The following is a 19,667-nucleotide window of genomic DNA, read 5'->3' on the forward strand; positions in this document are numbered from 1 at the left end:
TAGGTGACACATCTCTGAGATGCGGCCAGACGATCGAGGCAGCTAAAGCCACATCAAAGCTTGCCTTGAATTTTTTTCTTTTTTTTTTTTTCCCCCCTCTCTTTTTCTTTTTTTGGAAATCATTAAAACAATGCATTTAGATCAGCATAGATAGGACCCAATGTGAAGGTCAGGAAAGCTGCAATAACAGTCTATAATAATTAATAGAGTTGTCTAATACACAGTGGATAGGTTAAGAGTAAATTGCAAAAAGGCTTTTGCATTCATGGGGGGCAGGCCACCAAGAAAAAAAAAATCAGCACAAGCACTTAATAAAATTTAAAACCACAAGCTACAATGCTTTAATTGAAATCATGACAGCAACTAGAGTGGTGCATGTTCTTAGTACTCATGGTCAATCTAGATAATTAGTGTTAATTTTGCTTAATTATTTTTTAAAAGGCATCTTTTCATAACATCTGCTGGTTCCTCTTCACTGCCCATTAGAAGAAAAAAAAAAAATAGCGTGGTGCCTTTCTCAAAATAGTACCCCTCCAAATCATACTAAAGTAGTGTTAAATATTTTAAACTTTGTAAAAACCCTCAGAAACCTAACACTTACGTAGATGTCTCTCAAGAAAGAAAAGTAGAACGGGAAAAGGGCGGGAGGTGTGGGGCATAAAAAGAAGGAGTTTAGAGGGTAAGAATCCTAAAAGTTAGAGAGGAGATACTTAAAAAACCACCAAAGGCTGGGAGTGAGCACAAGGAGTAGAACACTCTGATCACAGAACAGATGTACAGGGCTGTATAAGGGAAATGAAAACACTATACTGCTATGTAAAGGGAGAGAGGGGGAAATAATCAGATTTCACATCACGAGGTGAAAGACCTACCCAACAGAAAGAATTAGCGTTTGACTGTATATTTTTATATACCATTTAAGCCACATTTAAATAAAATAAATTACCAGCCCAGTTCGGTCTAACTGCAAGCAATTAGAATGCTAAAGCCCTGGGAACTCGCTGCTAACATTAACTCAGAGCCATTTCTTAACTTGATTTCAGAGCATTTCCACCCAAGGCATTCTATAATGAAAACTAATTTTATTATAAAGGGTGGTGTCATTTACACTGTTTGGATTTGGAGGCATCCTGTCCTTTGGACATGAAATCAATGCCCTATAGCAGGCAGCTTTCAAAAGCTTCCACCCCTCCCCAAACTCCTTCTCCCACAGTATCCCCTGCACTCTGTGAGGGGGGTAGCGAGGTGATTCAGTCTGTCTTGCAGTTTCAGAAACAGCTTCTGTTTGGAGTTATATAAGGAAGTTTTGCGAAGTGGCACGCTATCACTAGAGATTTAGTCATTCCATGTGGGCTGGATTCAAACTGAGATCTCAGGAGCTCAAAAGACAGAGCGGCACAGCCTCCATGGAAGCCTGTGTACGGCAAGTGTGCAAGAATAGAGCCTTGTAATGAGAGAAGGCATAGGTTTTATTAACAAACAGTATGGCAAACCACAATTTCTTTTAAGATCACTTCATACCTCCTTAGGAGAACTATAATTGGGGATGCCTTGATGTTTCGCTCTGTGACGAGTTAAGAATTATGCCTGAGTCACTGTGCTAGCCTTCATTTAAACTTTAATGTGCATTTTGCATTGGGTATAAAAACACCATTGCATTTACAGCCTATCCAACACAGAGCGGGTACTTACATGCAGAGAACAGAATGCAAACAATTGGGTTTAAAATTATTTTTCTCTCTACCTGTACAATTTTGATCAAGACAAAATAATAAATCCCTCTATTTAGTTCTATTTTCTGCTGCTTTCACCATATGCAGAGAGGAAAAAGTAACTTCTGAGGCTAAGCAAGGAAAAGCAAAAAAAAAAAAAATTACCAGAAGCAATGTCAAATTTTTTTAGGTGGCTAGCACAGAGGATTTATAAAATCCAAAAGATATAACTGAGTTCAGTATAGCTCCCAAGTTGCACCCCTTTGCAATAATACCCTGAATTTTCTTACTTGCTTTCATAGCTATTTCAAAAAGAAAAGCAGATAAGTGGCAGCTTTGTTCTTTATGTATGATTAAATTTTCAGAGTGAATTTAAAAATTAGGAATCATTATAAAACTATAATCTTATGTTTGCAAACAAAAATGATCCTGCTGTACTCTTTGCAAAAGCTCAGGGGCAGACATGCAGGTGTTGTTAAAGGGATAAGAAAATGAACCTTATTCTTCTGAAAAACCTCCGAAATCAGGCTATACAAACCCTTGCAACAATACTGTCATCTGTTTAAATACTGGGACTATTGGGGAGGGGAGCTCAGCAGTGGTGGGAAGGCTTTCATGTGGTTACATGTTTATTTTATTTAAATTTTTTTTGTTAACTCTTTTACTCTGTAGCTTTTACATATTAATATCAGCTCCATGAGAAGAGGGGGAAAATAAAGCATTCGGGGAACTAGTGAAGAATCTTTGTATCACAAATACCTACCTGTTTTTAAGAATTCTCTGTAATTGTCCTTAATGTGGTTACTTTACAATTCTTTGTCATCACCATTTCTAAAACTTACAAATCCTTTCCTGCAGAGCTCAGTATATATTACTGATACATTACTGAGCACACATGTTCCACAAAGAAGATACCAGACAAATATGTGATGTTAAAATACTCGTGCTTCTAAAGATATTTATTCAAATACTTCACTGGTCCAAGCTCTCCGTATGAAACCCTTCAGAAATCTGACCTGTAAGTAAACTTGACTTTACTCAGACCTTCTTTTCAGTGGCTACTAGGAAATAATAAAAAAATAGCAGTTCAAATACCTGCTTTGCTACAACAGCAAGCAAAAGCAGAGATTAATTTCAGAAAATGTACTGAAACATTTGAGGAACTGACCATTAAAACAGGCTTCTTTCTAAATATTTATGAGTCATTTTATAACTGGAAGAAAGGTGTTCTGGAATACTGATCTCTAGTGTTACACCTACAGATCTACAGCACTCACAAATAAATAATAAATATTGATATGTGTGTAGGTCTATCTATCTGTACTGTATTTTCAGTGGGTGTACAATATCCAGTATAATACATAAGCTGTTTGAATACCTCATACCACACTCAAAACACTGTGAAATACTGTGTAATTTTTAAAATGCTTCAGCAAAGGTTTATACCAAAGCAATGCTTTGACTTTCAATACCAGTGTATAAATGTACTTTCCCTATCAAAGATTTTGTGATGCAAACATGATTATTATTGTACCTGATTTGATCATGGTATTCTTGGAGAGATCAAATAATAGAGTTTTTTTCCACCCTTCTTTTTCTAGTGCCTTTAAAAAAAATTCCATTATCAAAGAATGTTAATTTCTAAGGTTTGATCTAGAGATTCCTATGTAAGTATACAATTATTAGGGAAAAAGAGGCACAACAGTGAATATTTTAAAGCAATGTAATCAATATTTTTGCTTTGTGTAGATTTCCCTGCAACAATGAACAAAAAGATCTACTTCAGATTTAGAAACTCAGCTTTAAAGGGAAAGCTAGACAACAAAAAGCAAGAAAGTACTCACCTCTTCACGTAATTTTATCAACTGCAACATGAACGCACAAAAAAGATAAAAAGGAAAGAAATGGCAGGAAAGAAAGATCAGTTGTGTGACAGGATACAGAATTAACATTGACAATTTATCTGTTTACATGTTTAGCATTTAAAAATCACAGACAAACACATTAAAAGAACCTAAACATAGACTACATGCAGAGTTTTTTGAACGAATAAAGATCACTTTCTCACACTGTCACATTAAACAAAGAGAATAGTGTGAAATTCTCTTTTAAACCACATCTAAGACACCATCATGAAATAAAGGGGAATGACTTCATAGAAGTCTATATTATAAAGAAAAAAACAAGTTTACTATTCCTCTCTTCGAAGATTGTACAGCTGAAGTGGTTTTGTATACACAAGTTTTCAGAATGTTTTCTGTATATTTTAGTCGTGACAACTGATTTCTTATTTTACTAGAAGATCTAACTTATTAATAGATGACTGCATCTTTATAGCATGTATTTCAGCATTTCAGTTTTTATATACCTGAGTTCTACTGTAACTATATTATTTAATTTTATTATTGAACTTCATACTGAGGGGTTTTTCCAGGTAAAAAAAAAATAAAGCAGCTTAGTTAAATGGCTCAGAAGTATGATTTATTGAATAGCATATTTAAAAATAGACAAAGGAATAGGGAACAACATGAAACGTATTTCCCTCAGAAAAGACCCATTCCAGGTTCTTGATCCAGATCACTATACACTGTGTATATATATGCCCACATAGAGTGTGTGTGTATGCTTATATAGTATATAAATTTATATTTATTTATTTATGCTTGTAAATCAACACAATCTAACACTAACACTAATAATATTGCTCTGGCAGCTTTACCATAAAACTAAATAAAACCCCAGCCTGATGATCAAGCTATGTTGTAATATACACTCCCCTTAGAGAGATAGATAAATTATTTGTACTGGAACAAAATGTATAATTGCTCACAAAAAATATCTGCACAAGAGTGGCTCTTTATGAAAAATTACAGTTCTCTCACCGATTCCAATTGAATTCAAAATTACAACAGCTACATAATTATCTCAGTTTATGCTGATACTTCACCTACAGTTCCATAACACTAATTTTCAACATATGTGTAAGCTGAGAATGTTTATTACTAATAAAGTCTCACCAGCATGAAGGAAACAAAAGAACCTCCATTACTCTCTATTGTTTCATACGGCTCGTCTAAAACTGAAGGTTCGCCTCACTCCGTTACCAAAAGGGACAAGAGTCTCTAGCGAGACGTAATTAGGAGGGCTCCTACACCACCCTGACCTGAACTGGGCCAGCACTTCTGCACTGAGTCAAAGAAGTTTGGTAGAATTTGGTACAAAGAAAACTGCATTGTCGGCCAAACCAGCGCTTAAATTCAAGTGCTTGGCCTATCATAAATTTGTCTCGTTCTCCAGCTCTTCCCCCCCTTTTTTTCCCAAAAAGGCAAACATTAAGGCTTTAGAAAGAGACGATCTGGGAGTTGATCACATAGCTATCTTTTCTTTCTGAGGCCACCATTCTTCAGTTGACTATGATACTTAAAGGGCCAAAGTTTAAAACGACTCTCCCGCAATAGAGCCCGTCCGGGCATGCCACCCTGCTATAATCAATGAGAGTTTTAAAATGCTGCACATTTGTTTTTTCAATAGGTCCCAAACAAAAATGTTCTATCTTGTTTGTGCTGCATGGCTGAATTTAAGCTCTGCATAGGATTTGCAGCTAAGCTAAGTAATGGGACAGGGTTGGGGTTTTTTTAACATTGGCTGAAAGATATTCATTCAAATTAACAAAAGATGTATTTTTCCCCAATTTAACAATGCTCTTGATGAAAATGTGTTACCTTTACATTTCTATTTTGAAACATTATTTTTATTATGCTCACTCCTGAACTGTAAACAGCATTAAGCCGTGCGCAGCCACCATTTTAGGTTATGATAATCAGCATATTTTTGAAACAAAGTTGGTTTTTTTTCTTTTTTTTTTTTTGCAATACAGAATTCGATACAAGAGGTAATCTGTTCCTTTGTAGGCTAAAAAAAAAAATCTGGTTTACGCTGGTTTGAACCAGTGGAATCTCTTGTGGCTAAGCCTTCTGCTGTGACTAAAATCAAAACTGCACCACAGAGAGCGAGGGAGCGAGATGGGATGTGTGTGTGTGTGTGTGTGTGCGAGCACGCGTGTGGCCGTGAGGCTCGTCATGTGACACAGAAAACTACCGAATTTTTTTTAAAAAGCTGATAACGCCTCCGCCGTCTCTGTCCGCATACAGATAACGAATAAATGCTGAACTCTATTAAACGCCCTTTACACATTATCGTGGGTCGAACACACAATTTTCTGAACTTATGATGACAGTCTATTTATTTTGCTATAAACCCTCGGCATGTAACGAACAGATTTGTGTCTGGTAATGATCTGCTCTGCCAGGGCTATATGAAATGATACCGACCTTCTTTAGATCTTGGCGAATTAAATTGACCAACTTCACCCCCTGGTCTGTAGCTGAAGTTTGACACACTTTATGCACAGCAAGCCCAAATCTAATATTATCACAACTTTGTAGTCAGAAATTAAGTAGACACAAAATATTTGTTCACCACGAATCACATATAGAATGTATGGGTATATGGATATGCAGTTTAACTCAATGTGAATTTATTTAAACTAACTAATGAACATAGCTGCTAAAAAGAAAGGAACACTGTTAGACCTCAAGAAAGCTGGTAATACTGAACCTCACATTATTTTGGTTGAGAGGGATTTCTGATTTAACCCAACATATACTTCCTCAAAAACATAGGAATATCTACATAAAACAGTTCTATTATTATTAAAGTGAGGCTACAACTTTAGGTAGTGTATCACTGCACTGAAAAACTCAAAACTTTCAAGGGATTTGCTAAATGTTGGTGGCCAGGATGACAAACAAGACTTGAAAGCAACAGAGCCTGTTTAAGACCACTCTTGGAAAATAAATAACAACCCAATGCACACAGTAATTTTCTGGGATTGGGTTTGTGAGGTAAGGGCTTTTTTGATGCAAAATCTCTTGATTTTCAACTTCTGAGTGCCTCATCATTCACATGATTCAAATTAAGAAGAAATTAACATATGTTAAGCAGTGACTTTACTGAACTCTAGGTGCATTAAGAGCACTGTATCACTACCTGTCTCATCAAACAAAGTTGCATTTATGTCAAAAGAAACTTTCAGTAGCAGAATTGCATAATTCTTACAACTTCTTACAGGAAATTTCTATATGCTGTATCTAGTAAAAGTAGTTAAATCTTGGCATAATCACTATAAGGGAATTGTATTCCAAGTTATTCTATAAGTGTCATCTAGACATGATGGCTGCTACTTCTGGGAGACATGTTGGGAAAATGAAGAAGACAAAAGACAAATCACCATTAGCTAATTCTTCAATCTGTTCTTTGTACTTCAATCTTTCTTCCTGAGAGAGCAACTGGAAACTCATACATATCATCCTGTTCAGTACAGCTTATAACTTGGCTGTGGTTTGCTGTAACTGTACTTTGAAACTCAACTAAAAAAAGAGAAGCTGAATGAGGAAAAGATCCAGATCATTTATTTTTCCAATACTGACCTGTTTTATTTCTAGATTTTTAATATGGTCATACTAGCCAGCAAGCATTAAGTTCCTTTTGTCTTCTCTCTCCACCAAAAACATTATGCAAATGTTTATCACAAAGACCAACAACTCATATCTCTTGTTTGCCTCTGGGTAACAACCCTGACTACCCAGATACTCAATATTTCTATTGGCAGATTTTATCAATATTTGTGGTTTGGTACAGGAGCAATTCTGAGCTGGCAACTTCTTTCAACACCTCCTCTGTCAGAAAAGGAATAGTTTCTCTCCCTTTTCCCAGTTGGTGACTGAATTGGGGAAAACAAACCAACCACTTTTCAGTTAAATTAACTTAACCTAACCCAAACTGATTGAGAAGTAAAAATCCTACAATATTAGGGTCAGGATCAGTCTGTGTACCTATATTTATTTCCATCAGACAAAACAAAAGCAAGCATTTGAAACATCTTCGAATATTTTATATGGCTTTAAGTTATACCTGAGCATTCTTTCATCATTCAGTCTAAGTTTTCTATTAATATAATAATGCATAGGAGTGAAAGTTACTGAGTTAAACATGACATTATCCCATGTATCTGGTAAGTACCCAAGCCTTACACTTGATTTTGAAAGCTGTATATTCTAATAAGCTCAATACCAGCTGAAGTTTTTGCACTAACTGCTTGCAAATAAGTACAGGTCTAAGTAAAAATATAAAATAAAAAAAAGAGAATGTGATATTTACTATTGAAACGAAACTATAAATCATGTATTTTAAAAATACTGGCATTCACATATTTAAAAGAAATTAGGTGACTCTTTTATGGTGCTATTTCATTATATTTTTTCAAGAAAGGAATGAAGAACTTTAAAGATACAGAGGTAATAATTTCAAGTTGGGTTATAGAAAAGGATTTTGATTACCCAAAAGACTACACAAGAGTCCTTCAGCAGCCAAAATTTTCTTTCATTTAAATAGTGCTCATTTGGAAGAAAAAGCCCTCAAGTTGACATATGGTTGAAGGTATCATTTAGTTCCTTGAGATGAGAACGTGTCTCTTTCACCAAGTTTGGAAAAAAAGATCACCAGTCACAAAAAGTGCACATATGAACCAGTTATTTAAACATTCTTTAAAAAGTGAAAATAAAATATTTTATCTCATCCCTACACATAAGATATTCTGTTATAAGTAAAGCTTCTTATCACAATTGCCCTTTTATGTCTGAATTCACACATTTTTTTCTTGAAATGTAGAAGTAGCACTACCTTAAGAGAAATAAAATGAGAATCTTAACACTTTCACAGGACTGCATTTACAATCATGACATGCAGACTATGAAACTCTTCTCCCTAAAATCATCTTCTCCATAAATTCATTATTTAGGTATAAGGCCCCCATCTTTATTTTACTCAAATTTTGGAATCTCCCCTTTCTATCATATATAAATATGAACATTAATGTCATTTAAGTCTTCACATAGCTATTAGAGCTGCTATACTCCAGTCTTGTGTCTTCAGATAAATCGTATCCTGTGTATAATTTCATTCATGTATGACTTAAAGTCTATTACGGAGTTTAAAATTTACAGAGCATGTTTAAAATACTGTATAAGATTAAGGGTTATGGGGTCTGTGTTTTGAAAGTCTTTGTACCAGGTAAGTTTCCAAGTCTTTATTTTTTCTGTCCTTAGTGGAGCTGAGCCTTTACTGGCATAGAAGACACAAAAAATTTCAGAACATTGTTCTGATCCATTTCCTTATTTAATATCACATTCATCAAGTAAACACTTAAACAGTTTTTACTTTCATTAGCAAAATAATTTGGATTCTATCTAGTCAGAAGAGAAAACATGACATGTAGGAAAACTTTCAGCTAATTTCTAACTCAAAACACAAGACTTTGATAACATAAATCTCAGGAAGAAAAGAAATATTCTCCTTTCAGACAGTGTCAAACAAGTTTCATCCCAAAAAGAAATATTAACAGGTGGGTCAAAGTCTCCTGAATAAAACAGTGCCTTTACAATTTTCAGTAGTCTCGCAGGATCCTCACTGTAGTATGCAGAACAACAATACGGGTACAAGATTTTAAAAAAGCCTCAGGATTACCAAGCTTTCATTCATTACAAGAGGTGGATAGCACTCTGCATCCTAGTACAACATGCATTATGAAAGCACGCTCTTATTAGAACAACTTGTGGTTTTGGTACAAGGAGAGAAAATCTGGTTAGGGAAGGAATCACACAAGGAAACTGAGTGGGATACTGCCTAATTCTGAGAGCGCACTTTCATTTGTTTTGCCTGCCAGTGTTGATTTAATTATACTGCATTATTATCAAAGCTGCATTATGTACTTTTTTATTCCTTTTACATGTGTTTGAGGTGAAGACCTTGGCTTTGTCGGCAAACAGCGTGTTTCAAGTTATTTCTTAAGTACTAAATAATAAAGAAAAGAGAAGAAAAGATTTTTTTTGAGATAGCAGACAGTGATCACAAGTTAAAGGGTTAAATGTAAGATCTCCAAGAAACATTTTGAAGTTGATTAAGACCCCAGCTTTGCATTAAACAGTATCACTTCCACATGAGTTGTTGCTAATGCTGTTAAGGAGCAGCTTGAGAAGCCCAGTGTGCCAGTGACCTCCTTCACCCTCCAGCCACCCACTAGGGCTTCTTGATTAGCATCCTACCTGGTTCTCTGAGGAATTCCCGTCATCCCCTAGGAGCTCATTCCGCACCTCATCACTGTAGGCGATTCGTGACCTTTTCTGTAAAACAAAAAGAAAAAAGGGTTAGGAAGTAACGCTCCGAAGCCATTGGTATCAAGGCTGATCATCTTGAACCTCGAGAGCCCCCTAATGGATACCTATTTGATTAAAAAAAAAATAAATCTGCAAGTAAAAGTTATTACAAAGTTCTTCAACTGCTCTATCTTAACAAATCTGCATGGCAAAACTGTAGTATTTCTAAGACAAGTCACACCCTCAACATTGCAGCAATGAAAGCAGCTTCCGTGAAGCTCAAGATACGTAACGTGAGGCAATAAACGCTACCAGCAGAAGCATTGAAGAAATGCCAGTGCAGGAACCAAATGTGTTTTTCTGAAGAACACTTGCTAGCAGGTCACAGAACTCAGCATAACACTGCAGTGATGCCACTAGACAGCAAAGGAAGACTGAGCTTTTCCCACATTAAAAAAAAAACCAAAACCAAACCTGAACAACACACATGTGACATCCGATTAAATTTAAAGATGTAGAAAATTAACAAGCGTTTTCCATGCTGCTAAGGCTACTGGGAAAGGATCAGAAATTAAAGGGCAAAAGAAAGGAGAGTAAACAACAGCACAAGGAAACATAGGTTTTCAGCAGTTCACGGAAACGCCACAAAACTGAGACAGTCATCCATGGGATCATTAGGACAGACAGGATATTAAGTAAATTCACAGCTTATGAGCACCAGATTTGCTCTTGAACTGATAATTATGTTGATTCCAAACTAGACCAAGTGCAATGTAAAGCAAAAGTGTGATGATTACTAACATAGCACAGGATTCAATGGAGCAATGGGGAAATCCATAATGAGAACACCAGCCCAGCTTTCAATTTCTCTGTTAGCCAAATAACAGGCTATTACTCAGCTAATATTCCCACTTTTACTATTAAAAGAGAGAGAGAATTTTAAACATATTTACCATTTTTTTTTTCTTTTTGAGACCGGTTATGGTAATTTTTACACTTCATCAGAGGAAGAAACCAAAGAGTAGAAAGAACTAAGGTGTAGGGTCTTCCTTTATTGATGGGGGCTTCCCCCACACCCTGCCATGGTAGTGACTACCAGTAGGAACTCAGAAAAAATGAATCCCTCCTCAAACCTTCCCTGCTTGGGCCATCAGGCCAAAACTTGTGCTTGGGACTGAGGCACAGGAAACAACCACTAGAAATTAAACTGAGCACAGGAAAATTCATCACCCTTGCAACAAAGAGGTTTGGAAGTGTGTCACCCTTTATGCAAGGGACCTAGCAGTGAAGTAAGCCTTGTATGGGTCCCCTCAGAGCAAAACATTTTAGCTCTTTATTCTGTGTAGCTCCTCTTATTACCAACATCATCGTTACAATGTTTACACATTTGTGATTCACTTGCCAGCATTCAGATATAGATTATATCCTACAGCTACAGATCTAAGTAGGAAGGACAAAGCCATGGACCATGGACCCACAGCAAGAGGTGAACTGTGCCAAATCTTTTGGAGATCTCAGCTGTCACAGTTTCATACTAACCAAGCTAAAGTAGTCTACAGCATTAAAGGAAATGAGAACCTTTAAACAGGCTGTGGTATCAGAGCTGCCTGTTTAAATTATTCATTTCATCACTATGGGGGACTAAAACACTCCACAGTATGCAAGAATATCATATGGAGATAGGTTTTGTTTTTCTCTTTTCTCACCAAAAAGCCAACAAATTGGCATAGATTGCTCAATTATATTATTTTCCGATTTTTATTTGATACACCTCAAACAAGGAAGGAAATTACAAATATATACCAATAAATATCTGATCTTCTTTTCTGATTAAGATTCAATCTTAAGACCTCATTTGAGGTCTAGTAGTTCAACTGTACGGTTTCACCCAATTTCACAAAATGACTCAGCCCCACTGATCCTGTTAGTGTTGAATGTATTTAGCATTATTAGACTGAGATGAGGAGCACAATGCTTCATGAGCTTGTTCTCCAGTGAACAAGCTGCCTAATAATATGTAGGGATTGAGATGGTCCCTGATTACACATCATTTATTTGAAAGATTTAACTGGATGATATTCGCATTCTTAAGAGCCTGCATGGGTGAAAGGAAAAAGAAGATACTTCATGGGAAAGAAATAAATTTTAATAGCAATACAATTTTTAGAGGCTCTGTATAATCCTTTAAGTCCTCACCACTGAACTTAATAAATATATTTGTATCATTGTTCTTTTATTGCAATAATCTGTCATGATCTGAAAATCAGAAATTTTATTAAAAGAAATAATGCTTTGGCTACAATTAGGTATAACTCTTTGCCATAATCAATAAATAATTTGATACTACTTTTGATCACAATTTCACTACCAAATGAATCAATAATATAAAAGGAAAGGTCTTTGAACTAAAGTGCTCATTTATTCTTTCAAGTTTTGTCCGAAGTATCAATATCTTGAAATACTATTCTTATTTTTATTAAAGTATTATTGGCTAACACTTTTAAATGTGGCTATCAAAATTAATTCAGCTTGTCTGAACTCAATAATTAAATAATTATTTTATATTTTTTATTTTTTATTTTTTAGTTCATAACCATCAGCTGTTTATAAATATATACTTTAGCCAAATGAAGAATGATAGTTTGAGCTGGAAATGTCACACACTCTGCTACAGTTTGAAGGAACCCAATTCATAATGCATTTTATAAATAGTTAATGACTTCTATACATAAGCTAACCAGGCAAATCAAGAAATTGTCAACATTTTTAGTCTTAGTTGTCAGTTACCACTGTCTACTGGTACTTTATATGTATGTTTCTAGAAAAGACAGAAGATTTACAGAGTTTGTAATCCAAGGCATTTCTGGGCAGCCCAATATAGGTTTAAGAGGTTCTGTGTGCAGTTTTTTGTCTGCAAAGGCCTGTCATATATAGAAGTTTTCCTTGTGTTTTATATTTTTGTGTATATACCTAGACAAAAAGTCTAAGCACACAAGTGGTTTTGCTCAGTGAATGTGTTTGCATTTGAGCATGTCCCCAAACAGAGAGACACAAAAGGGTTAAGCTTCTTTGTACAAGAACTTCAGCACTCGGAAAGTTTCAGGGGCTGTTTTAAACGTACTACAGTGCCCAGATCTTCTGACAAGGAAGAATTTCTGATTCCAGGCAGATCTCTCTTGGTTTATGAACAGGATTTTTGCATACTGATTGGGTGATTTCCTTAAAGCCCTGTTCAAACAGATACACTTGCTCAGTTCTGTCTGGCAATTTGGCTTTAAACAATCTGTCTACTTGACCCAAGCCTTAACATTTCCCAATAGAACTGAATGTGTTCATAGGCAAGCCCAGCTAAATTAGAATTGAAATGAATTAACTCAGCTTAAACTAATTAAGATCTGTGATCTGCAGTACCACCCCCCTGTATGATTCTACATGTGAAGCAGGGTACACGTAACCAGACTGTAAGAATTCTGCTATACCACTAATCTGAGCATACCAATGAAGTTCGTCTATTACTAAAGCATATGAGAAGTTAATTTCCATGGCCTACACATGGCAAAGCAATTGCTTAAATTGCCTCACCTGGGAATTTAATACAATGTTATCATCAGACCAGCCACACTGTAAATAGATTTATAATGCTTTCCATGTGCTAGGCTAGGTTGCATATGAATTAAGTAATGATCTGGTATTACAATACAATCAGCTAGTTCCCACACCTGGCAGACAGGATATTTTGCTAAATTACTACCTATACAGATACATCACAACATAAAAACAGAAAAGGTAATGGGAAGAGAAACAATCTACATGGCATATGACTGAATTTTACATGGTAACCAAATAAGATGTAGATAGAAAGAGGTATCCAAAATAATCTATTTCCAACATCTGCACAACAGAACACATACTTATTCATTTCTATTCAATTTTGGCTTAATTTTCCGCATTCTATACTTTAATTACCATCCACATTCTGAAATGTTCCCATTAGTGAAGGCCAGAACTAGCCAGTGCCCCCTCACTCCAACGCACTTCCAGCAATCAGCCAAATAATTGATATAAAGTATTGTACATTTTCATACATGAACTAAAGAATAGCTTTCCCCCTCCTAAATGCTAAGCAGTCTCTGAACAGATGAGCAAAACTGGGTGCATTTCAGACAAAAGAACCAGCAGATCCTTTCATCCCAACCTCTCCATTTTTCAGGCTCAATGTTTTAAGAACAGATTAAACAGATTTTTTTGGTGGAATATGCGTAAACAACAAAAAGGCTTATTTATCCACAAACATCTGTTTTCATACAAAATTTATTAGAATTTCCTAGTATAGGTAAGTGTTTTTAAAAAATGTCCAGGCATCTGTTTTAGAGTTTGGCCCTGCTCTAAATTTAAATAAATACTTGAGAGTAACATAACCAGAAATAATTTGTGGGAATAAATCAGATTTTGTGTTCTTTGAGAATAGTCACTTTTGCCATTGCTCTTGCTAAAAGGAAGGTGAAAAAAGTGACCTGATGCCCACATGGACAGCTAAATACTGCAAAACATACACTTTCCTCTCTGCCTTTTGGAATAGGTATTTAAGTATTTTTTTGCTGAACAGAAATGAAAAAGATACAGTTTAACAAATTTAGAGGAAAAGTAAGTGGTCCTACTTAACAATCGTAAAGCTTATATTGAAACAGAAACACAAGCTGACTTATTAAATAAAAGAAATTGAAATTCCTTTTCAATTTGAAAAATTGTGTTCAAACTTCAGTTTTCAAAACTTCTGTATTTCTCTGCAAAGGTGATCAAGGAACAATAGACTAGACACTTCAGACTGCAATTCCAAAAGGGTCTTCCTGTTCCTAAGTAGCTGAGTTTTTAGCAATTGGGTGCAAGAAACAGGAAAATTGCGCTAATATACAACCTGATGCAATGCTGGACTTCCAAGCATTTCCTTAAGAAAACTGAAAAACATCCCCAAACAAATGGATACATTCCTGTCCAAAAGTAACAAAAAACTATTCTACAAATCCACTGAAACTTCTGATTGAAAGGATCAATTTAACAGTATGTGTCAGCTGGCAAAAGTCAATGTCTCAGCCACCCCCAGTCTTGCCTCCCTCCCTGCACGCACAGGGAAGAGGCTGCAGGCAACTCCGAAAGGGAAACACAACTCAAACCCCGTGTTCTGCCACTCTGACAAATGTCAACAGCTTCCTGCAACAGCAGAGAGAAATCAAACTTCAAGTGCTAATGTGAAATTAATGCAGAGACACTATCAACCATCTTAAATAGATGTCACAGATCCATAAATCTTCTTTTCAATAATCCTCATCAAACACACTTTTAGTTTCATTATGGGGCGAGGGCAGGGATGAAGGCCAAGCAAACCCCCATGAAGACACAAGACTGTTATGTTGTTTGTGAAAAATGCAGCTTCTGCCCACAAAACTGCTTCCACCTCAACCTCATGGCCAGTGGAGGACCATGTATGTCACCAACAAGGCAGATGCTTAAACTGCTACATTGCACCTGCCACGGGTAGAGAAGGAAACAGGTGACCTGAGTGAGAACTGAAATTCACTGTTTCTGTGAATTTATGGAGTAACAGGGGATGATTCCTATTGTGAAAAAAACAGTTGTATTGTTGTATTTAGAAAAGGAACTTTTATTTCCCTGAACTCAGACTTTTAAACTTAACCCAGAAATGGAAAGATTTTTCAAAATTCGAAAGTTTGGACCTAACTGACCTCTGCCTCTTTCTGTTTTAAGAGAACGCACAAATATTCACTATCATCACTACAGAAATCTATGGAAACATCTAAGGAAACCTAACAAAATGCAATACAAGAATTATAAATCCAAGCATAGAAAACTTCAGGTGAGTATTGCTTGGGCTTGAATAGTACTCTCCAAACATAACAAGGAATAGCCTTAGCCTGGCATATAAATCAATTTTCGTTTTCTTTTTATTATAACCACTCATCTTTGCTTGTTTGAATTACCACATACTAATTCCAAACCTTGGTCCCTCCATATATAGTATTTTATTCTTTCATCAGAATTTAGTTTCTCCAAGGTGCCTTCAGTGCTGGGCTGTTCTGCACAGCAGCTTGCCAGCCTTTTTACTCATGTGCCATAATCTCAAAATATGCCAGGCATCAGCTGCTGCAGGAAGGAAGACTGGGTATATCTTCAAATTTAACTGTAACATCTCTGTAGGCCAACAGTGATGAGTGACCTCTGCACTGCTGACTTGCAGTTATTCCACTATCTACTGTTACCCACAGCTCACAGTCTGTTCCTGTAATGTGCTTTTCAGTACTCTAATTTCAGTATTTTGTCCAATCCCCTTCTATGGATTCCTTCAAATGACCATTATTAAACTATCATCTTTCATTACAAAGCCCATCTTTACACATCTACTTAGCTGGCTGAGTTAACCAACTTCCCTATTCAGTCAGTAGAAATTCCTTTAAATTGTGCATGAGATCACTCAAATTCATTCCTTCTCAGATCCACCTTCGTGAAAAGCCTATTGCTTCCTTGTAACCGCCCTGTGCACGTTCAAAGACCAGTCTGATAATTTAGATTGCTAAATTAAAAGCTGGTTGTTGTGCCTTTTGCCTTGATACATATAGCAAACATATATTGGCTGATTTGCTTACAAAGGTTTGGCAACTTGCAGACCCTTCTTTACCACGGCCATTTCTATCATCAGTGCTGGAATAAAAGGCAAGAACAAGGCTGGAAAGGGGGGAACACCCTCTCTTCCCAAGTCAGACAACAGCATGATAATAAAGATACCTCAGGTGAAACACCACACCTGATGCAGGTTCAAAGTAATCCACACATTGACAATTAATTTGGGTGTAGGGGGACTAAGTGGGATAAATTCTGCTGTTTAAAGCATAGGTTCACAATCGGTCTTGAAGTGAAAAGGGACACATCCAGACTTGTGGCCTCAGAAAAACCCATCTGTATGCAAAGAATAGGAACAGCCAAAATCAAGCCAGTATTCTTGACAGATAAATTGATCCTCAATTCATGTTCAGGCTAACCTGCAGAAATATATAAGAATGTGAATATGATCACTTGAAACAATTCAGTCACTATGTCAAATCCTAGAAGACTCTCACCCCTAAAACAGATTTTAAAAAGTCACATGAGGCAATGGAAGTCAGTCACTAATATCATACAGGCTGCTGTTTACAGAAGTCTCTGTGAGATCTGAATAACTTCAATTTAAAGATCAGCAGAACTAGGCTACAAAAATAAGTTTATTTTGAGAATGATTTAACTACAGCAGGTCTTTGAAATATAATATATACATGCAAGAATTACAAGTTTCTCTGCAAAACTACCTTTCAGGGAAAACTGTTAAAGATAATGGTGGAACAGAGAACTCCTACTGCCTTTTAGAAGCATACTACAAAGCTTATGTTTCTTTTATGAAATCTTTATTGGTCATCTCAACTCATCTCCTTGCTGTAATGACCTAAGTCATACAATTTAGTGGTTTCTTTTATTACTATGAGCTTGGCTTTGTGCCTTTTTTAATAAAGTCTATTATCTCACAGCTTTATTTATCCAACTAATGCTATTTAGGGGACAAGGAGCAACTACACATCAGGACCATGTACTTCAGCCTGTTTTGTGGTCCAAAGACTTTATGCTGTGTGGTAAGTGTGTAATTAACATAAATATTTTCTAAATCTTGGAGATGGAAGATAAACTCCATTGTGTTGCATCAACAGACAGATGAACTGAGAAAATAAAAATATGGAGCCATTTTCCTCCAAGGAAAGAAGTTTAATAAGAATGCCAACTTTTAAAGAGAGTGGTCCCAAAGACAGTAAAGCAGGGAGGAAAAAAATCTTAAGGAGGCTCAAGATTTTCTAACTAATTAGGTCACACTAATTAGCTCATAGTGAAGGATCATAAACCAAAATATGTTCATTAAAATATCTTTGTTTCAGCCAGTATCTCCATCTGGAGCCCAGGTTCCCATTGCTAACAGTAACAAGACACCTGCTGGTACATTCTACCAGCTCCTTCCTTTCCCAGAAAAAAAGCATCCAAGTTCTAATTCCTTCCTCTATTTGCTACTTAATTGTGGTGGCTGGTGAGCCTAGGTTACAAGGAACAAAGAGAGTCCGCTGGTGGGACAAGTCCCTGGTACCAAAAGAACCTGCTCAGGTTAGGGTGACCAGAAAAGCCTCTGCCAGAACGCTCTGTTCTGTTCATGTACCCCAGCTCCGCTTCCCCGGTTGGCTCCCTTGGCCGCTACACCCCTTGTTACCTGATACACCCTCAGAGTTTCTCGACTGGTTCCCTTACCCTGGAGCCCCCATTGCTCTGCCTGGACTTCTCTGGAACCTCGCACAAGTGCGGGTGCATTAAATCCCTCCTGCAGAAGCCCCTGCAGAGACCCTTCCTGCTCATTCACCGTCGGACTGTCTGGCCGGCTCTCCGCTGGGTGTGTGTGTGTGTGTACGTGTGTGTGTGTGTGTAGGTGTGTGTGTGTAGGTGTGTGTGTGTACGTGTGTGTGTGTGTGTATGTAGGGGGTGTGTGTGTGTGTACATGTGTGTGTGTACATGTGTGTGTGTAGGTGTGTGTGTGTGTGTGTGTGTGTATGTAGGGGGTGTGTGTGTGTGTACATGTGTGTGTGTGTGTACGTGTGTGTGTGTGTGTATGTAGGGGGTGTGTGTGTGTGTACATGTGTGTGTGTAGGTGTGTGTGTGTGTGTACGTGTGTGTGTGTGTGTGTACGTGTGTGTGTGTGTACGTGTGTGTGTGTGTGTGTGTACGTGTGTGTACATGTGTGTGTACGTGTGTGTGTGTGTGTAGGTGTGTGTGTGTGTACGTGTGTGTACGTGTGTGTGTGAACGTGTGTGTGTGTAGGGCTGTGTGTGTAGGGGGGTGTGTGTGTGTTTACATGTGTGCGTAGGTGTGTGTGTGTAGGGGTGTGTGTGTGGGGGGTGTGTGTGTGTGTGTGTGTGTGTGTGTGTAGGTGTGTGTGTGTGTACGTGTGTGTGTGTGTGTGTACGTGTGTGTGTGTGTGTACTGTGTGTGTGTGCATGTGTGTGTGTGTAGGTGTGTGTGTGTGTGTACGTGGTGTGTGTGTGTGTGTACGTGTGTGTGTGTGTGTGTGTGTAGTGTGTGTGTGTGTGTGTGTGCATGTGTGTGTGTAGGGTGTGTGTGTGTGTGTGCATGTGTGTGTGTGTGTGTGTGTGCATGTGTGTGTGTGTGTGTGTGCAGTGTGTGTGTACGTGTGTGTGTGTGTGTACATGTGGGTGTGTGTGTGTGTGTACGTGTGCGTGTGTGTGTACGTGTGTGTGTGTGTGTGTACGTGTGTGTGTGTGTGTACGTGTGTGTGTGTGTGCATGTGTGTGTGTGTAGGTGTGTGTGTGTGTGTACGTGTGTGTGTGTGTGTGTGTAGGTGTGTGTGTGTGTGTGTGTGCATGTGTGTGTGTAGGGGTGTGTGTGTGTGTGTGTGCATGTGTGTGTGTGTACGTGTGTGTGTGTGTGTGTGTGTGTGTGTGTAGGTGTGTGTGTGTAGGTGTGTGTGTGTGTGTGTGTGTGTGCATGTGTGTGTGTAGGTGTGTGTGTGTGTGTACATGTGTACGTGTGTGTAGGTGTGTGGTGTGTGTGTGTGTGTGTGCACGTGTGCGGGCTGCACCGAGAGGCTGCCTTGGAGGCGCTTTTGGGAAGGTCGCGGCATTTCACCATCCAATAGCACCGCGACACT

General features: G+C 37.4%; 1 protein-coding gene across 4 annotated transcripts in view; it reads right to left on the reverse strand.

The window, feature by feature from the left end:
• VTI1A (vesicle transport through interaction with t-SNAREs 1A) overlaps positions 1 to 19,667 on the reverse strand; it is a 258,892-nt gene that overhangs the window by 196,835 nt on the left and 42,390 nt on the right. For 2 of the 4 annotated variants that reach the window (XM_039554078.1, XM_039554081.1), the window contains exons 4-5: positions 9,875 to 9,952; positions 3,557 to 3,577 (exon numbers count right to left, since the gene is read on the reverse strand). In XM_039554078.1, the coding sequence (XP_039410012.1) occupies positions 3,557 to 3,577; positions 9,875 to 9,952 (99 nt within the window). The remainder of the gene's footprint in view (positions 1 to 3,556; positions 3,578 to 9,874; positions 9,953 to 19,667) is intronic. The other 2 variants (XM_039554080.1, XM_039554082.1) reach the window with 1 other exon arrangement.

Source organism: Corvus cornix, chromosome 6 (genome assembly GCF_000738735.6).
Source record: "Corvus cornix cornix isolate S_Up_H32 chromosome 6, ASM73873v5, whole genome shotgun sequence".
Lineage (NCBI taxonomy): Eukaryota > Metazoa > Chordata > Aves > Passeriformes > Corvidae > Corvus > Corvus cornix.